This window comes from Rana temporaria, chromosome 12 (assembly GCF_905171775.1).
Source record: "Rana temporaria chromosome 12, aRanTem1.1, whole genome shotgun sequence".
In the NCBI taxonomy this organism is placed as follows: Eukaryota; Metazoa; Chordata; class Amphibia; order Anura; family Ranidae; genus Rana; species Rana temporaria.
Genome location: NC_053500.1, coordinates 89,293,646 through 89,314,782, shown reverse-complemented (window position 1 = coordinate 89,314,782; position 21,137 = coordinate 89,293,646). Strand labels below are relative to the sequence as shown.

At 46.4% G+C, this 21,137-nt stretch overlaps 1 protein-coding gene across 3 annotated transcripts in view; it reads left to right on the top strand.

Moving 5' to 3' along the window:
• The window catches only part of LOC120919563 (P43 5S RNA-binding protein-like), a 369,439-nt gene that overhangs the window by 130,735 nt on the left and 217,567 nt on the right, over nucleotides 1-21,137 (top strand). Inside the window, exons 2-3 of one of the 3 annotated variants that reach the window (XM_040331769.1) lie at nucleotides 8,912-9,006; nucleotides 9,113-9,206. The exons of 1 other annotated variant lie outside the window; for it this stretch is intronic. In XM_040331769.1, the coding sequence (XP_040187703.1) occupies nucleotides 8,912-9,006; nucleotides 9,113-9,206 (189 nt within the window). Of the gene's footprint in view, nucleotides 1-8,911; nucleotides 9,013-9,112; nucleotides 9,207-21,137 lie in introns of all 3 variants that reach the window. One more of the 3 variants, XM_040331768.1, reaches the window with a different exon arrangement.

The window sequence follows — 21,137 nt, the reverse complement described above, 5'->3', positions numbered from 1 at the left end:
GAGTGCAGCAGCCTAAACTTTGAGGGTACTAAGGCTCTTGTTCGTTCCTCCTTGCAGGAATTCCAGAATGGAAGAAATCTTAAGGATCTGCCGGAAGCGGTGCACCAGGAGTTGAACACTTTCCAGACTTTGGAATAAATTGCTCGGGTAACCAACCTATCCAAAAATCCCTTCCTCAAAAGCTGCTCTTTAGAAGCCAAACTGAGTTTTGGCTTTGCTACTTCCTGGTGAAGTAAGGGAACTTGTATCAGCAGGTATTGTCTCAACGGAAGGTGCAAATATGGTTCAAGTTTCATCTGGAGAAGGGATGAAAACCAAGCTTGGGCCAAAAGGGAGTGATGAGGATTACTGTCGTATCCTCTTTCTGCATTTTCCTTATGACCCCATTGACAACATGTCTGAAGGAGGGTACGTGTTAACGTCGCCATGTTGTCTTGCTAGGACGGGTGCTTGTTGTGAGCCAGCTCTGGAGATATATATATATATATATGTGTGTGTGTGTGTGTGTGTGTGTGTGTGTGTGTGAGCCAGCTCTGGAGATATATATATGTGTGTGTGTGTGTATATATGTGTGTGTGTGTGTGTGTGTATATATATATATATATACACATTTTAAACCCACCAATGTAAGACTTTTTCTTAGTTAGACAATATTCCGCTATGGTTGGTCTTTTTGGGTCCCTTTGAACAAAATGGTCACTGACTTTACAGTGGTGCTGGTGTGTGGAACCATTACAGCCATCTATCCAGTGTTATTTATTCCTAAATATCTTTTGTGCAAGTAAAGGCCTTGGCTGGGCTATAGCCACAGGCCTGGTTTCTTGCTCATACATCGCTCTTCTGCGGAGGCCTAGGAGCTATAAGCGGATCCATACCATGGGCCGATATCAAAAGCCTAAGATGGGTGGTACCTGGGCCTCGTGTAAAGAGGAAACAAGGTTTGCTTGTTATGTCTCTCTGCGGAGGTCTGGGATCCAGACTTTGGTGTACTAATGAAACTGTGGCACGAAAAGTTACTGGCAGTCTTCCACAGGTCCAGGTATGAGGTTTCTCCAATGGAACCCTTTGATAAACCTGGAGGTTGGCACAACTTGCCAGCCGTGATGGGTGAAAGCTGGAACTACTTCGTAGCTTTCCTGCAGCGTGGCTAAAATGAGGATAATTTTATTTATGTTCTGTGAGTAGGATATACTGTATTTGCTGGCGTATAAGACTACCTTTTACACTTAAAAAAAACGGGCCAAAAAGCAGGGGTCGTCTTATACGCCGGGTCAGATGCTTGAATGCCTGTTGGATGTGCGGTAATAATGTATGTAGCTTCCTCTACATACAGTATATACCGCTTAGCGAATCCCAGTGAGCGATGTATTCAAATGAATACAGAGCCTGCTCGGATTGGAGTAACAACCTCTGCCAATCTGAACAGGCTACATAGAGTAGCCTGCTCGGATTGGCTACGAGAGTCAGAGAGGTGTGGGCTGATGATGTAACAGCCTCTGCCAATCCAAGCAGGCTTTGTATTCATTAATAGAATACATCACTCGCCGTGATTGGCTCCGGCTCCAGCTCCAGCAAGAATGAAGAAGAATATGGCTCCAGAAGGAAGAAATATGAAGCGTCGGAAGCCTTGGAAGGGGGGGTCGTCTTATACGGTGAGTACAGGCAAAAAATCTTAAACACTGTAAAATTAGGGGGTCCGTCTTATACGCCACGGTCGCCTTATACACCGGCAAATACGGTATTTTTCACCACTGGAGGGAGTCATTGCATACCTGATGTATTCTTGGCCATCCAGGACGAGCTCCGTAAAGTCTTCCAGTTAAAACGCCACTCCCCTCCTATGCTGCAGGCTCTGTCACAAATGCATACAGGGACCCCCCCCCAATGAAGCCCCCAGTGATCTGCTCCCCCTTTCCTCTTTGATAAACCTCCCTCCATACAGAGGAGATTGAGGTTTATGAGGACCTTCCTAAGGCCTTGTGTTTTGCGATTAATGCAAGCATCCTGTTTGAATCTCTTGCAGGTACACATGCACAGGTCCCTTTGGTTAAAACATTGGGAGGCTGAGGTTTCTTGCAAAAGATGCTTGGCGTTTGGGGATGACTTGGATAAATGCATCCAAAAGATTACCAGAGGCAAGTCTACTCTGTTGCCAGTTAAAGGGTAAACGTCCTTCTTTTAAGCGTTCTTTCCCCAGCACCTGGAACCTCCTTTTCCAGGCAGTGTCGATGGCCTCCCCAGTCTAACACTAGGGGGAAAGGCCCAGAGCCAAGGGCAGAAAAGAACTTGGGGTTCAAAATCTGAGCAGAACCCCAAAACTTCCCTATGAAGGGGTGCCCCCGCTCAGCCGATGAAGGGGGGGGGGGTAAGGCTGCTGCAATTTGCAAACTCCTGGCAGGATGAAGTTTGGGACAAGTGGGTCATCTCCACCATATCCTCAGGCTACAAGCTGGAATTCAGTACTTCAGCCACCCCTTTTTCTGAGATCAAGAATTGCCAAAGATCCATAAAAAAATGCCTTTGTTGGCCTTGGAACGCCTGTTGTCCCAAGGGGGTAATCATGGATTTCGCCCCAGAGGATCAGGGTTCTACTCGCACCTTTTCATGGTTCCAAAGCCAAACGGGGGATGTCCGACCTATCCTAGATCTGAAAAGCCTGAATCAGTTTCTGAGCATTCGCTCCTTTCGCATGGAGTCTGTCCGTTCAGTTGTTTGCACCCTTCAGGGAGGAGAATTATTGGCATCAATAGACATCAGAGATGCATATCTACATGAGACAATATTCCCCTCACCAGATTTCTAAGGTTTGCGGTAGATCAGCGCTACTTTCAGTTTGTGTCCCTTCCTTTCGTGCTGGCTACAGCACCTTGTGTGTTCACAAAAATACTGGCCCTGGCAAGGCTAAGGGCGCGAGGCATAGCAGTAACGGCCTATATGGACGATCTATTGATCATATATCAGTCCGCTGCACGCTTGTGCCACAATGTGCACAATGGAATATTTGGAGTACCTAGGCTGGGTCCTCAATCTGGAAAATCCTCCTTTCAGCCTCAAAGGCTGGAGTATTTGGGCATGATTATAGACACATCCCAAAGCAAGGTATTACTTCCAAAGGCAAAAGCCATAAGACTTGGTCCGAGTGAGGAAGGCAAAGGGAAGGCCTTTCATCCCTCTATGCATGAGATTATTGGGAAAGATGGTAGCCTCATTCGAGGCTGTCCCTTATGCCCAGTTTCACTCAAGGCCGTTAGAGGGCAGAATTCTGTCTGCTTGGAACAAGGATGTTCAGACTCTGGACATGATCTCCAAAGGTTCGCCAGAGCCTCAATTGGTGGCTGCTACCCCAAAATCTGTCAAAAGGAAATCCCTTCACTCCACGTACCTGGAAATTTGGTAACCACGGACACCAACCTTGGCTGGGGGGCAGTTCTGGAAGAGACATCTGCCCAGGGGAAGTGGTATGGAGCAGAAAAGTTCCTCCCCATCAACATTTTGTAGATTCAGGCAATTCATCTGGCCCTCAGAGTCTGGTCTTGCAGACTGCAGGGTTGGCCTGTTCGGATTCAGTCTGACAATGCTACAGCCATGGCCTATATCAATCAACAAGGAGGCACCAGAAGTCTGGATGCTTAAAGAGGTGAATCGCATCCTGGCCTGGGCAGAAAGGCATATTCCTCACCTGAAATTTGATGAGGTGTCTTTCGCGCTACTAGTGAGTAAATATGAATGGTAGAAAGCTGGAGCAAAAAAGCTGCTAAATCTGATGGTTTTCACCGTACACGTAAATAAACTCTTAAAGTGATCTTGCGTTAAAAAAATAAACCAAAACGTGCAAACTGCAATCGTGGTAAAGTGCTAAAAGATGAATTCATATACAGTGCAACAATGTGCAAACTACCACTTACTATTCCACAAAGAAAATATACTAGAATAAAGCATCAATAGGTAAAAAGAGAAACCATCAATAGATATAGTGAAAAAAATACACTCGATAGGTGCTGTACGTGCAAAATAGTTCAATATGAATCAATGGATGTATATGGAGTTCTAAAACGTCCCATGTAATAGACAGCAGACATGGGAACCGGGCCTCAAAGGTGCTGATAAGGATGTTTTCTTAAATGGAGTATTGAACCATGGGCTTTGTCCTCCACCGGTCTCCCAGAACTCTCTCCTTATAACATATTTGTATTAGGCACATCAACTATTCTCCACTCTTCTCTGTTGTCTTCTACTGGGATTGCTGTTATTAATATTCACTTTGCTCCTCTATCCCCTATATCGCTTTCCTGAAGGGAAAGGCGGAGGGAAGGGGGGGGAGAACTCCAACCCGTGCCCAGGTGCAAGCAAGGAGGAGATAACTCGAATAGTGGACTCTTACAATAAATAGGAAATGACTAGCTTGTTGGGGTAAAGATGCAGCGTGTATAAGCGCCGTCTTACTGTTCCCTCCGCTCCTTCCGGTCTGCGGTGGCCTCAAGACCGGAAGGAGCGGAGGCAACAGTAAGACGCAGCTTATACACGCTGCATCTTTACCCTAACAAGCTAGCTATTTCCCATTTATTGTAGAGTCCATTTTTATGTGTGTAACAAAACTTTTCTGTCCTCCTTGCTTGCACCTGGGCACGGGTTGATGTGCCTGATATAACATATTTGTAAGGTGAGGGTTCTGGGAGACCGGTGGAGGACAAAGACCATGGGGGTTATTTACTAAAGGAAAATCCACTTTGCACTGCAAGTGCACTTGAAAGTACAGTCACTGTAGATCCGAGGGGGACATGCAAGGAAAATAAAAAACAGAATTTTAGCTTGCACATGATTGGATGATAAAATCAGCAGAGCTTCTCCTCATTTCAGATCTACCCCTCAGATTTACAGCGACTGCACTCCCAAGTGTACTTTCAAGTGCACTTGCAGTGCAAAATGGGTTTGCCTTTCATAAATAACCCCCATGGTTCAATACTCCATTTAAGAAAACATCCTTATCAGCACCTTTGAGGCATTTGGGGACTGGTTCCCATGTCCGCTGTCTATTACATGGGACGTTTTGGAACTCCCATATATTAATCCATTGATTCATATTGAAATATTGGACTATTTTGCACGTACAGCACCTATCGAGTACAAATGTGCAAAAATACACTACATTGTTTTCTTTTGTCGTGTGTGTTTTAATACAGCTTACCTGTGCAATCCTTTTCTTGGGAATACATCACAGGACACCGCTCCTGCCCCTCTTTGGAGTTAAACGCTTTGCTGAAAAACTGAGGTACTCCATTTGGGAGGGGGTTATATAGGGGAGGAACTCCATTTTAATTGGGTTTACCAGTGTCCAATCACCTGTGGTGACTACATAACCCATTAAGTAATTAAAGGTTCTGTGTCCCGTGATGTATTCCCAAGAAAAGGATTTGACAGGTAAGCTGTAGTTAAAAAAAATCTTGCTATCTTGTAAGCAAGTTTTTCTTCTGGTGGCAGTGCACTTCTTTGAGTGGATCACTGTGGTGTGATTATCATCATAAGGATTTATCCCACCAATTTAAACTATGGAAACATTTTGTTCAATTGATGATCCTGCTTCATTCTAGTGCGGCTTCTCTCATTTATTTAACCTGTTCTGTATCTCGCATTTAAGCTGCTGCTTTTTTTTATTTCTTGACAGTGCAGTTTTAACTTTTAGTATCTGGGAGTGTTTGACCATTCTTCCAGAAGCGCACTTGTGAGGTCAGACACTGATGTGGATAAGGCCTGGCTTGCAGCCTCCACACTAATTCACCCCCAGAGGTGTTCTATCGGGTTGAGGTCCATTTTCTCCATCCCATACACTCCCATCCATGTCTTTATGGACCTTGTTATCAACTTCAGGGGCTATCTTTGCTCTCCCCGCGGGTCTCCTGATACACTACAGTACAGCGCACCTCTAGCCAGGGACTCCTTCCCTCCCCTAAAACTAGGGTGGAAAGCTGCTGCAGATCTGGGATTCATTCCCCCTACAGCAGGGCTGCCCAACCTTTTTGAGGCGCAAGGGCCACTTTAGCAACTTGATAACCGGTCGCAGGCCACAATGAGCATAGCGGACAGATGACGGTTCTATGTTCACTCTGCATATGCAGACACTGACACAGCCCACTCTACTCTATGGGCCCTTTGATACACCCAAACAAAGGGATTGGAGATGGGCGGGTGTAAACTGACACAAGCTACATCTTCTGCTTTATGGAGGTGAATGGAGAGTCAGATTGGGTCCACCTGAAAGACGGGTGAATCAATCCTGTGAAAGGGGCCTAAGGCTGCTTTCACACTGATGCACTGAGGTAACCTGCACACTAACTGACCTCAGGGGTGTACCTAGTTTGGTACCCGGGGCAGACACTATCTGGCAACCCCCACTTTAAAATGTAAACACCCCACTGTGCCCCCTGCATGTTTCACAGCTGTCCCTTACTCGGGGGAGGGACACACGCCAGCGCCGATTGGAGGGCGGGAACTGCCAGAGCTAATTTTTCATAACGATGCTAATTGGTTGCCAAGACCACCTAGCAACTAGCAACCAATCACCTGCTAGTTAACATGGTCGCTCTCTCCTTACGGGGGGGGGGGGGGTGCCGCCCTCCCGTAGGTATGCCGCTGACTGACCTAAATCTCCACTTCAGGATTCCTGCGGGTGTGGCTGCTGCTGGCTATCCTCCAGGACGTGTGCTCTTGGTGGGTCTTGCTGGCTGGTGCCTGACCCCCCCCCCCCCCCCATATTCCCAGGCATCAGTGACCGAAGTTGGCGCTAGAGGAAGCATGCTGCTGTAGTAGAGTGGAGCCGATGCTTCATGTATCACTTCTGTCACAGGTGCCGTACATTTTGGTATAGCTTTGCCTGTGCAGGAGCAGCGCTATACAGGAAGCATGGGCTCTACCGGTTCATTTTAAACGAGAACCAAAAGGACAAAACCTTAAGCATATACAAACCTAAAAATATCAACATAAGGGCTGGAACCTGGCTGTCCTGAAAACAGAGTTACAGGTAAGTCTCCAACGCCCAAGTCCAGGGGCGGATCCTGGAAGGAGGGGGCAATATTACTGACTGCAAGGCTCCTGGTGCCACCATCTGCTCTGGGATGGCGGATCGGCAAGCCTGGAATGCGGGTTCTCCATGTCGTGTACAATCGGACATTCCAACAACAAAACGGAAGTGGATTTTTTTTTTTTTTGACGGCTGTTGGCTCAAACTTGTCTTGCATAAACACGTTCACACAAATGTTGTCGGAAATTGAGAACGTCAAGAACACGGTGACATACAACAAGCCGAGAAAAATTAAGTTCAATAGCCAGTGTGGCTCTTCTGAATTTCCGACCGTGTGTACACGGCATTAAAGTGTGATGGTGATGTGGTTCCTGTTTGAAGGTGCTTCTCTCATGGGCTGTCATAGAAACGGTTAAGGTAAGTCTAAGGTTTTAAGCAAGGAACATTTTACATTAACAACTATGCCATAAAGCAAATTGGAGTGTGCTGTAAATTGCCATCAGCAGTGCTCCTGGTCTTGCGGAAGGCTGCCACTTTGCAGAAGCCCAGTGCTCCCGAGTTGAAGTGAATCCTAAAATCCTAAAACAGAACTAAACCCCATTGGTTTAATGATTTTAAATTTGCATTCCTGCAATATCAGAAATGGCAATATACACATCTGAAACCTAATTTTTTTTAAATGGTTAATTTGCTTGTATCTACAACCCACTGTCAAACCATCAAATGGCTGGTGTTACAAACTGATCCCACCTCCTGTTCTGGGGACAACTGTGAAACTTTATCACCTTTTTAGTTTTTTGTTAAAGGTCACCAGGACAAGTAGAGAATGAATCTTCCCATTATGGGCAAACAGAGGTGGTGTAGCTAGAAACTTCAGAGCCTGGTGCAAGAAACATGAAGGACCCCTGGCTGAGGCCCCTCCCTCTGGGCCCGATGCCCTTTACTCTTGTCGCAGGGCCTTTTTTTATTTTTTTTTATGTGCATTCACATGTTCTGCAGTGGGTTCCGCTTCCTGCTGTCTTGGGGCTGCCCCATGGTGGTAGAATGCCAGGGCCCAGTCGTAAAGGGCGACATCCTACATTGGCATTCTGCCACTGGTGTCAGTTTTATTTTTTGTTTTATCTAGAGAGGCAGCAGGACTCAGCAGTAGTAGGTGGTCAGGTGTAATTTATTACTTTTGGTGACCCGCATGGACTCCTTCTCTCCCTTTTTTTTTTTTTTTTTTTTTTTTTTGAGCATGGGGCTGGGGGTCAATTGAGACCCCTATAGCTACACCCCTGGTCAAAAAAAAATGGTCTCTAACGGAAGGGCCTGTGGGACCCAGAAGCTCCCCGATGCCTTTTATGTGTGAATCACCCTGTGTCTCTAATAGGGGCACAGGGTGAATGAGAACCCCACTATGGTCTGGGCTAGTCAGATTTAATTTGTGTGTGTGTGTGTGTTCATATGGTCTACTAAAAGTGTATTGAGGGGGCTCGTTAGGAACCATTGTATAATGTTGTGGGTGGAGTTGGGTCATTGTTCATTTTGGTTACTAACTGTATATATAAGAGCCTGATTTTCTCATTAAAGGGTCTATTCATGTGGAACCTCAAACAGAGCTGTGTCTCGTTATTGGGGTTAGTTTGCCTGACTGGAGTGTCGATAGCTGTCTTGGGTTTGGGAATGGAATATCTTAAACGGCGTTAACCCCTGTCCCATTTGGGGGTTCCGTTACAGTCTCTAACCCTTCCATTTAAAGAAATTGCAATATGTACACATCTGAAACCTAATTTTTAAAATGGTTAATTTACTGATGTACCTAGAGTACAAATGCCTTCATATCTAGCAGAACGCTGTTTAAATGTTGGTAAAGGCTAGTATGGACAACACTTAACAGTATTATTTTTGGCGCAGAAACCATTTCGGTGTGACCAGCTGGGGTGTGGGAAGACATTTATCCGAAAATCCAAACTACACGATCACTGGCAAAAGCACCAGGGTGTGAAGAAGTATGTGTAAGTCGGATACCAGAACTTTCTGTGCATTAGTAAATGGATCATCAATCACTATGGCATTAATAACCACTTTTTTATATATATATTTTTTTCCTCCCAGTTGCTCAGCTGCTGAATGTCGAGCAGCCTTTGTAACTAAACAGATGTTGAAACATCATCGGCAGCATAAACATGGAAAAACTGCCTCCCTAAAGGTGTGTATGAAAGTTCTGTCTCGGAATTTAGCATCAGTATTTGGAGAACAAGGTTGCCTTGAGCAACCAACAGGCTAGTTAGTTCAAGATGGAATCTAAATGCTTTGCTATGAGTTTCACAAGTAGCATGTTGTGATCATTAAAGGGGTTGTAAAGGAAAAAAAATGTTTTCCCTAAATGGCTTCCTTTACCTTAGTGCAGTCCTCCTTCACTTACTTCATCCTTCGATTTTGCTTTTAAATGCCCTAATTTCTTCTGAGAAATCCTCACTTCCTGTTCTTTTGTCTGTAACTACACACAGTAATGCGAGGCTTTCTCCCTGGTGTGGCGAGAGCATCTTGAGGCTGGAGGGGGAAAGCAAGCAGGAGTGTCAGGACGTCCACTAACACACAGCTCCTTTATCTGCACAGTAGAGGGCGTCCTGACCCTTCTGCTTGCCCCCCCACCCTCAAGAGGCTTTCTCCACACCAGGGAGAGCCTCGCATTACTGTGTAGTTGCAGACAGAACAGGTGAGGATTTCTCGAAGAAATTAGGACATTTTAAAAGCAAAATCAAAGGATGAGGTAAGTGAAGGAGGACTAGGGTAAATGAAGCTATTTAGGGAAAAAAATATGTTTTTCCTTTACAACCCCTTTAAGTGTTTTAATACACATAGATGTTGGTGATCTGAGTGCAAGGTATGACAAAGATGTAGTTTTCAGTATAAAAGACCCCAAACCAGTGTTGCCAAGCACTGAAGTGAAATTTACTGGCATGACGCCATCACTTTCAAAACGACCCTGCAAAAGAGTTTTACTGACCCTGCAAAAGAGTACCTAAAATGGCAGTTTTCAGTGCGAAACGGTGCAAATATCAACATTTAACTGCTTGCCGACCAGCCGCCGGCTCTGCTGGGCGAGATCACGTAAATCGACGTCATCTCGCTGTTCTGTCAATAGGGGTGCTCGCCCCCGACGCACGGGCACCCACTCGTTACAGAGCGAGAACCGGGGAGCTGTGTAAACGCAAGGGGAGAAATGCCTGATCGTCTGTTTATACAATGTATGAACAGCGATCAGTCATTTCCCCAAGTCAGTCCACCCCCCTTCAGTTGGAACACACCCAGGGAACATACTTAACCCCTTCCTCGCCCCCTAGTGTTAACCTCTTCCCTGCCAGTGGCATTTTTATAGTATTCAATGCATTATTATAGCACTGATCGCTATGAAAATGCCAATGGTCCCAAAAATGTGTCAAGTGTCTGGTGTCCGCCATAATGTCGCAATACCGATAAAAATCGCTGATCGCCGCCATTACTAGTAATGCATTTTTTTTATAAAAATGCCATAAAACTATCCCCTGGTTTGCGCAAAAGTTATAGCGTTTACAAAATAATCAAACGCTTATTGTGATAGTTTTCGTAAAAAAAAAATGTAGAAGAATATGTATCGGCCTAAACTAAATAAAAAAAATTGTTTTTATATATTTTTGTTTATAGCGCGAAAACTAAAAACCGCAGAGGTGATCAAATACCACCAAAATAAAGCTCTATTTGAGGGAAAAAAAGGATGCCAATTTTGTTTCGAAGCCACGTCGCACGACCGCGCAATTGTCAGTTAAAGCGACGCAGTGCCGAATCGCAAAAAGTGGCCTGGTCTTTGACCAGCAATACTATTGGCAATTTTAAGTTTGAACAAGTCCAAAAAACATATTTCTCCTCAATTTACATGGTACATGGAGGGGGTCAGGCTGCGCGAAAATGGTGGTGTCTTAACCCCCTCACAGTAGGTTCCTCCTGTCCCCCCTTCATATTACGTCCCCACATCAGGGTCCTCCTGTGTCCCCTTCACCCTCTGGTGTCCTTGCTCCTCATCCCAATGTATGTAACTTTATACCTAAGCCTTATACAGTGGGTCTCCTTTTTTTTTTATTGGGACACTACACAGACCTATTGGTGGAGTCGCCTTGCTGTGTGATGGGCTCGGGTCTGGCTCTGCTATCTAGCTGTCCTCCCTCCCTCCATACTTGGCTCGGTATAGGGCAGGCTGATCAGCACAATATGCATTGTCAGTCAGTGCTCCATTCCAGGCAGAGACCAACCTTCTCTGCTGTGGCAAGGCACCGCTGAGAACGAGTGTCTTCCATAAAAAAAAAATTACACCATCACGTTGCTGCACATGCGACTCCCAGATGAAAACGGGCGCGCTTTTCCGGGCCCTGGAGGCTTTTGAATGGTGCAGTTGCACTGTCGACCCGAACCCATCTTTTACGGGTGCTGCTGCCCATAACGGGCATTTACAGCTAGCCTGAATATGGGCTTGACATTAAAGCTGCCCATAAATGTTATGGCGGTTGGCAACACTGACCCAAACTGTTCACTTGCTTTCCAAGTTTAATGTGAACTTTGTAGGTTTCAGTCTCCTGAAAGGTCACACTGCAAATGATTAGCGCTCCTGCTACCTGAAGCCTAGTAATGGCATTACTGGGAGGTTTATTTACTTACTACGTACTGCCCCCTTCGAAAAAAAAAAAAAAGCTCCTGACATTTAGCATAAAATGAGAATTATTCGTAGCCTGTATCTTAGAAACTATTGGCATATGTTCCTGGCAAGAAAGTTGAACATGATGGAATTGCAAAATGTGTGTGTGTATAGGGGTTATTTGAGTATATTTATTCAGGGAACTGGCTTCCTCCTTTTCACTGGTTCATCAGGTGTTGGTGCAGCTGTCTCATCCACCTGGTTGTAATTCTGGAATACTTCCACATCTGTGGGTGGCTCCAAAACGACCTAACTACGCATTTCTTGACTTGCTGATTCTGCAGGTGAAATGCTAGGGTCACTAGGACTGAATCCCTTTTGGAGGTGGATGCCTTATTGGGGGTCATCTACGAGACACTTGGGATTAAAGAGAAGGGTTTCTTATCCCTACATGACCAGATGTATCCGACCCTGAAAAATTACCAAAACGGGGTATTTCCGGTACACAGCACACAGGTAGACTCAGTGTGGGTGGAACCGGAGAAGTTTTTCCCCCCCCCCCAAGAGCCTGAAGAGGTGATTCCTGTCAGCAAGGTTTTCACATGCGTTTGGAACAAAGTGCCGAAAGTAGATGCAGCTTTTTATTTTTTCTTCCAGTGCGCCAAATCAACAGACCTCACCTTTGAGGACATGGGGGTCCTTGGGGAACCCATGGACAAAAGGATGGAGGTACTGCTCAAAAGATCATGGGAAGTATCCATGGCAAGTCTGAAACCTGCAATGGTTACAATAGTGGCTCATAATTTGGAGGTCTGGTTGGACCAATTACAAAGTCGCTTGGAAAGTGGGACCTCCAGAAAGTAAATTTTGGATTCCGTTCCCATGCTGCATAAGCAGCAGGCTATATGGCAGACGCATCTGCTGAGTCGGTCAAGCTATCGGCAAAGACCGCTGCCCTTAAACTCCTCTCTCAAGGCGTTATGGTTAAAATCCTGGGCGGGGGACCCGGCTTCAAAGGTTAAACTATGTGGCATCCCATTTGAAGGAGACCTCTTGTTTGGGCAAGATCTAGAGCAAATTCTAGACGTACTGCAGACAAAGGCTTTCCCTGACAAAAGGAAGAAAGCTCCAGGGAAACGTGTGTTTTTTTTGTTGTTTTTTTTTTGTCCACCAAAGACAAGGGTCGTCGCAGGGACAGACCTCTAAGGCCCCGTACAAACGACCAAACATGTATGCTGAAACTGGTCCGCGGGCCAGTTTCAGCATACATGTTCGGTCGTGTGTAGGTGCGAGCGGGCTGAATTCCAGCAAACATTTGCCCGCCGGGCCTTTTCCCAGCAGACAAATATTCCTGGACGTGTTTTAAAACCGTCCGCTGGAATCCTGCCCGCTCGGACATGTACGATCGTCAGTACAGACCTACCGTACATGTCCGAGCGCCCGCTGTCCCTCGCATGCGTCGAATGACTTTGACGCATGCGTGGAAGCCTTTAAATGGCAGGCCCGCCCACGTCGCCGCGTCATCGTCGCGGCGACGACGCAGACACGCCCCGCGTAGTGTTTACACGCGGACTTCTGTACGATGGTTAGTACAACCATCGTACAGTAGCCCTCTGGCAGGCATGTACGGTGAAAACGGTCCGACGGACCGCTTTCATCGTACATGTTTGCTCGTGTGTACCAGGCCTAAGGGGTCACCCCCCCTCTTAAAAAAAAAAAAAGCATTGGGGGGGGGAAAACTGAAAGGTGTCCTGTTTTTTTTTTTTTTTTCCCTCTAAAAAAAAACCCGCCAAATCCCAGTGACTTTTTTCCGTGGGAGGGGGGGCTTGGGGCAGTTCTCACAGTAGGAAAAGACTACCCCAAATGTATTTGTACTGAGGATAATCAGGGAAGGATATCAAATCCATTTAAAAAGGCACTCCGCCCACAAGGAGGTTTGTGACAATGCCTCCCAGGGATCCTCAGACAATGGCCTTGTCACAAATTGGCGATTTGGCAGACCAACAGGTTCTTTTTCCAGTGCCACAGCAAGACATAAAGTATGGTTTCTGCGCTCTCGTTTTTGTAGTAAAGAAACAATTGGGCAAAATCTGAAGTTGCTAAAATGGGTAACTTGCAAAAAAATTCTGATGGAAACAATCTTTTCAGTGAAGTCAATTCTTCCCCCAGATTGCTTCAGGGCCCCCCTCTATCTGAGGGACGCCTATCTACACGAGGAATCTCAAATATTGAATCCAGTGGGGAAGGCAGGTCTGACATTCGGTCTGTCCTCATCCCCCCCTTAGTGCAGGGATCCTCAAACTACGGCCCTCCAGCTGTTGCGAAACTACACATCCCATGAGGCATTGTGAAACTCTGACATTCAGACATGACTAGGCATGATGGGAATTGTAGTTCCTAAACAACTGGAGGGCTCTAGTTTGAAGACCAATGCCCTAGTGGAAGCACTAGCTCCCCTGAGACTGAAAGGGATATCCGTCATCCCATATTTTGGACAACCTTTTTTTTTTTTTTTTTTTTTGCCCCCCTCTGTGCTCCAATTACAACTAGATCTGCGGGTGGCCATTTCTTAACCCCCTTCCATACAGGGCATGTTCACCCCCTTCCTGCCCAGACCAATTTTTAGTTTTTTAGCGCTTTGCAATTTGAATGACAATTGTGCGGTCATGCAACATTGTACCCAAATGACATTTTTGTTTCTCTTATCGTCCATGGACGGACACGGCTCCTTAAATCTTGACAAGTGGGTTATGTTCCCTGTTTACAGGAGAGGACTAGGCAGAAACATGTTGGATAATTAAATACATGTTACATTAACCTAGTTGAACAGCCCCACCCAGGGGGCAGTCCCTCCAGACATAACCCTCCTCACTGCAGCATGCAGCCTCAGTTTCGTTCTGCCTAGCAAGGAGAAGGACGTATGGCTCCCTTTTGGGCCCAGCGCCCTGAGGAGAAATTTTATTTTACTTTTTGTTTCCAATAGTTTTTATTTAAATTTTCAAGACAAAAAAAAAATAGGGTGTACAGAAATAAAAAAAGAGAGGGGGAGGGGGAGAAACGATTATAGCCTCTATTCAGAGGACTAGCATAGATACAAATTTTTGCAGGTCACAAGCAGATCATTAACTCAACTTTTAGTACTCCTACTGCAATCATCTATCAGGACGGATAACTTAGACCCTGCCCCGGGTCTGTCATTTGAGGCAATATCTAGACCCATGGGGTCAACAAGTAACAGTCAGTTAAAGCTAATTCAATATATTAACCATGGGAAACAGCTTTATAAATGTATAAGAAGGAGAGGAAAGAGAAGTAAGAAAGATAAAGAGGAAAAGGAAGTAAAAGAAGAAAAAAGAAGAGGGGAAAAAAAAAAAAGGGGGAGGATGGTGCATCCCTACCCCGGCGGCGAGAGGGAGGTATCAGAATGGAATAAACCCGTTCATTGGCACAGATCAATGTACCGTCGTGAGATAAGAGATCCAAGGGTCCCACACCCTGTCGAAAACCGCTACTCTGTCGTTCAGGATGGCTGACATCCTCTCGTTCACCATAATCCAAGACAATTTAGACTTAAGTAGATAAAATGGGACAGTGGGGGACCTCCAAGACTTGGCAATGGTTATTCTAGCTGCCGCAAAGATAAAAGCTATCAGTTTTCTCAAGTGTTTTGTTGTTCCCTCCACCGGGCGTCCCAGCAGTGCATGGAGAGGCGACTTAACAAGATTCACCTGGGTAAGAGAGTAGATAAAATTATAAGTGCGTATCCAAAATCGTCTCACCCTTTGGCACGTCCACCAAATGTGGTACATAGTACCATCTGCACTGCACCCCCTGAAGCACCGCGGAGACGCCCCCGGGACAAAGCTAGCAATACGTGCAGGTACCATATACCAACGTAATAGTACCTTATAATTAGCCTCTATTATAGAGGTGTTGATATATGACTTAGAGGCTCCCTGTATCAGCTTACTCCAGTCCGCCATGTCCAGTTCCATACCAATATCCTGTTCCCACTTAGTCATATAGGCCATTTTTTGGGTACCGGAAGACAGTAGTCCATAGATCAATGATATGTGACCGGAGTGTTTGTCAAAGGTTCTGCAGAGTTGTTCCATAGCCGTAGATGTAGTAAGATCAGAAGTGCGATTTAAAGACTCTAGAAAATGCGCAATTTGAGCATATCTAAAGTATTCAGAGTTCGGAAGACCGTATTTCTCCTGCAGAACCGTTTTTGACAAAGCCCCCTTATGATCGCACAGATCTGCTATCCTCAATAAACCCTTATTGGTCCACCAGGAGAAGTCCTGGGGACGGAGACCCGGGGTGAACAGGGGATTGTGAAATAAGGGCGCCATCGGGGTGTGTGGCGACTTGAATCTGTAAGTTTTTGACAAGCGATCCCAGAGGCCCAGGGAAAACTACAACGACGGGCACATCATAGATGGTCTATCCCGTCCCCTCAGCCACATAAGGTGGCTGACCTCTCTGTCTGGGTTCAGAGAGGACTCCAACCCCATCCAGAGCGGCCTGGACCGACCAGTATGAAAACGGATCAACTGGGCCATTTGAGCTGAATGGAAATATTTTAGAAGGTCCGGCATACCTAAACCGCCGCCCGATTTAGGAGAGTATAGTGTCTTCTTGTTCACCCTAGGCCTCTTATGGTCCCATATGTACTCAAGTAACTTAGCCTGAAACCTCTTGAGGTCCGCCCCAACTACAGCTATTGGGAGGGTCCTGAAAAGGTATAACACCTTTGGTAAAATGGTCATCTTGACCGAATACATCCTGCCGAACCACGACGGGGGTTTGTTTGACCACCTTTGAAGGTCCTCCAGCAACTTTCGAAACAATGGGGGATAGTTCTTCTGATACAACGTAGTAAGGGTTGGAGTTAAGTAAATACCCAGATAAGGGAGTGCCTCTTCCTGCCAACTAAAAGAGTAGTGTCCGCGCAGAGCACGAACTACATGGGGTTGTAAAGAAATGCCAAGAGCCTGGGATTTAGAATGATTGACCCGTAAACCTGTAAATGCCGCAAAATGTCCCAGCACCGCGTTTAGAGTAGGTAGCGAGGAGACCGGGGAGGAGAGGAGCATCAACATGTCGTCCGCGAACAGCGCACATTTGTGCTCCCGCCCTCCACAACTAACCCCTAATATATCAGGATGTATTCTAATCTTGGTCGCCAAGGGCTCCAAAGCCAGGATGAACAACAAAGGAGATAGCGGGCAACCTTGTCGGGTACCCCTATTTATAGGAATGTCCCGAGACTTATAGCCCTTGACCAGCAAATTAGCAATAGGGGCGCTGTATATCGTTTGGAGTGTTGTCAGGAATCTTGTACCAAACCCGTATCGTCCTAGTATATAAAAAAGATAGTCCCAAGACAGGGAATCAAACGCTTTTTGCAGGTCTAACGAGAGCAGTAGAGCTCCCCTCCGTCCGCCGCCATCCCAGCCCGAGTTTATCGCGGATATGATGTCAATAATTCTCCTAGTCTGATCTGGGGCCTGTCTGTGTGGTACAAACCCCACCTGGTCCGGGTGGATATATCGAGCTAGAAACGAGTTAACACGAGTGGCCAGTATTTTTGTCAGTAATTTAAGATCCACATTGATCAGTGAAATTGGGCGATAGTTTGTGCAATCACTATGATCCTTATTAGGCTTAGGGATGACATGTATGAACGCCCTATTCTCCTGTGACGGGAGAGGGAGCCCTTTTCGCAACCCATTGAAAAAGGCACAAAGGCGCGGTGCTAGGATTTCAGTATATTTACGGTAATAGTGTCCAGTAAACCCATCCGGACCAGGCGATTTAGAAGGGTTCAGGGATTTAATGGCCGCCACAGTTTCCTCTATAGTAAATTCTTCCTCCATTAGATCTACATGGTCTTTGGTTAACTTGGGGATGGGTATATCTCGCAAAAATGCCTCTGCCTGATTTTGATTAAAATCACCCGAAGATTTATATAGTTTGGAGAAAAACGATGAAAACTCTTGTAGTATTTTGTGGGGGTTCTGGGTGACTTGGCCAGTCCCCAGACGTAATTTAGGGAGAGCGGGATTAAACGGCCTAGGTGTTAGTTTTCTTGCCAGCAATTTATTCGGTTTGTCCCCCAAGGAGTAAAATCTATGGCGCGACCACCGTAGATATTTCTCCGCCTTTGTAGTAAGACTCAAATTCAGAGCTGTACGCGCTTCATCAATCTGAGATCTAAAATCGAGGTGTGGGTTAGATTTTTGTTCGCGCAAGATGCGCCGCAACTCTTCATCCTGTTGACATATCATGCGTTCACGCTCCCTCTTAACCTTACTGGCAAGCTGTATAAACGTGCCCCGAATCGTGGCCTTATGGGCCGCCCATAGCGTCACCAGGGAGGAGACTGAAGACAAGTTTTCTCTAAAATAGTTTTGTATCGCCCGCTCAATTTCTCCCTCAAAGATCGGATCGTTAAGCAGTGACTCGTTCATACGCCACGACGGTGGGCTTGATTTAGCCCAAAGATCAGTTAGCACCACTTGAACCGAAGAATGATCCGACCATGCCATTGGGAGTATCTTTGCAGACGAGACGAACGAAAGCAGGGGAGAGAACGTGAACACATGGTCTATGCGCGAATATGTCCTGTGTACATGAGAGTAGTGTGTAAAGTCCCTATCAGTTGGGTGAGCATCTCTCCATACATCTATCAGATCGTAACTATGTAGAAGACGTGCCAGTGCCCCACTCAGTCTAGAGGCGTGTTTTAAAATCCCTTTCTCAGAGTTCGATTTATCAAGAACCCGATCTAGCGACGTGTTGCTATCACCTCCCAGGATCACATGGCCCGCCACATGGGGCATTATGATCTCCAGCATGGTGCGAAAGAAAGTTAGTTGACCCGTATTAGGAGCATAGTACGACAGGAAGGTGACCTCGCTCTCGTTAATTTTCCCCACTACCATGACATATCTACCCTCCTTATCTCTAAGTACAGTGGTAGGCATGAATGGGACCTTCTTGGCAAAACAAATAGCAACCCCCCGTTTCTTATCAGGGCCATTAGACGAATACACTGTTGTGTATCTCGCATTTAGATATCTAGGGGCAGAAATCTTAGAAAAATGTGTCTCCTGTAGGAGCAAAATATCCACCCCCATCTTGTGATATTGCTGGAAGGCCTTCGCTCTTTTAGTGGGGGAATTGATACCCTGCACATTATGTGTAAGAATGGTGTATTTGACAGGCGGCCCGTCAGCCATGGTGATTCGGCAGTCTGTACTCACAGTTTTGAAGCTTCGAGGATTCAGGCCCGATACGCCCCGGGCATTGTAGTTGTATCTCAGTTCGGGAGGGGGATGCACCAACAGAGAAGTGAACTCGAGAAGAGAAGAGAAAGATCAGGTTATAGAGGAAAAGACATAGAAAAAAACGGCATGCATTCATCCTATCACAGGCTATCCTAAACCGGTTTAATAACAGTTTTGTCCGGGAGAAAAACCGGAGAAAAAGAAAAATGAACAAAAACATCAAAATAATCAAAAAGAATGGAAAGGAGGGGGAAACAAATATTTCCCCCCTCCCCTCCATTGACACACCGCTAATCAGCGTGTATTCGGGGGGTGTAAAAACACCCGTCAACTTGGGTGAAGTTACCTCTACTCGGAGAGGAGAGACAAGTTCACAAAACGTGGCATGCGATACCACCTCGGCCCTTTGTATACTCCAATCTAGACGGACAGGTGGCACCAGTCAGTCAAACTAGACATCTCCTAAAGGAGGAAGTAAAAACAAAAAAAAAAAATAAAAAAAAAAAAATTGTAATTCTCATTCGGGATCAGATCCTCTCTAAATATAAACAGTGTGCATAATTATATCTGCATAGTAAAAATACAAAATTAACTAGAGGATAAACATGAATAGCATGAGAACCATACATCCTTAACTTTCGTAACCCTCACTGTGGGAGGGATTCATCCCGCAAACCTGTAAAGGGCAAAATGGGTCAACAGGAAGAATAGAATTAGACACCAACTATGCCCAAGATTCAAGTGTTCAAGGGGGGCTTTCTGGCTCTGGAACGGCCCTGTTGGGACCATAATGGGGAGATCGGCCTGTCCCCCCCTCCAGACGCTCTGGTGGGAGTCTGGGGATCCATGGATATCAGTCCCAATTCTTGGAGCAGCGCCTCCCCCGATTGGAACGAGTTGAAAGAGTGGGATCTACCCTTGTATGAAAACGACAATTTGAACGGGAACGACCATCGGTACTTGATATGGCGATTGATGAGATGACTCAAGAGGGGTTTAAGTGTTCTTCTCTCTACCCATCTGCCTGGCCTCCAACATCACTCTCTCCTTGATCCTGTAGTAGTGTGGTTTGACTATGACATCGCGCGGTAGGCCATCAGGCCTGGGGGCCGTCAGGGCGCGGTGCACTCTGTCCAGTTCCAACTGATGAGGCAAGATATCTGGGATCAATTGTGTCATCAAGGCGTGGATAGTGTCCTCTAAATCTACCACAGTTTCCAGGAGACCCCGCACCCGGAAATTGTATCTCCGGGATCTGTTCTCTAAATCTTCGATCTTTGCGTTAGCATCATCTAATTGATCTTGTAACGAAGTGATCAACTTAGAGTTTTGATTAACCCGCTTGACCGTACCATCCATTTTGGTTTCAATGCTATCCAACCTCACTCCAATGTCCTGAAAGTCAGACTTTATCCCTGAAGTTATCATTGTGCAGGCTTTTGTTAATTCCTGTTGTAAAAGGGTTGAAAACTTGGCCAGGAGCACCGCGTCCCCAGAGTATGATGAAGCCTGAGCAGGGGCTAAGGGCAGTGAATGACCAGTACTATCCTGGCTGAATGACAGTTCAGCGAGCTCAGCCATCTGTCTGTCCGTGGACGAAGCAGGGGAGTCAGCAAACACTAACAGTGTTTTATTAGGGGAGTCTAGCAAGGGAGAATGAGTAGGCACATTGTCTATATCTGAGCATGGGGAGGGAGTTCCATCCTGGGACTGTGAGGAAAAAGGATCCCTGTGAACCACAGCCTGCACTGAAATCATATTCCCAGGGCCATGTAGAGCAGTCTCTAGATCCTGGCCTCTCCCTGCTGGCATGTCACAGCTTCCCAGCGCCATTTTAGGCAGGGAGGCCTGTTGCATGGGGGAACCACCTCCCCTTCCAGCTGTCGATTCCAGCTGTAGCAGTGTCTGTCCCCTGGGAGAATGTATCTGGGACTGAGGGCCTTTCTGGCTCAAGCCTCCCCCTCCCTGCCTCACCTCCTCGTCCAGAAGATCCGGCTGCGCCCGGGAGCCGCCACGTGAGACGTTCCCCTTGCTCGGCGCCATCTTGGATTGCGGGGATTGCTGCAGGGCCTGTGAGGATCGCGTCTTGCGGGTCTGCTGGGATGGACGGCGCTGGTTGTGCTTGTTACCGGCTGTCCTCCGCTGCATGATCCGATCCCCTCAAGGTAGGTGCTGG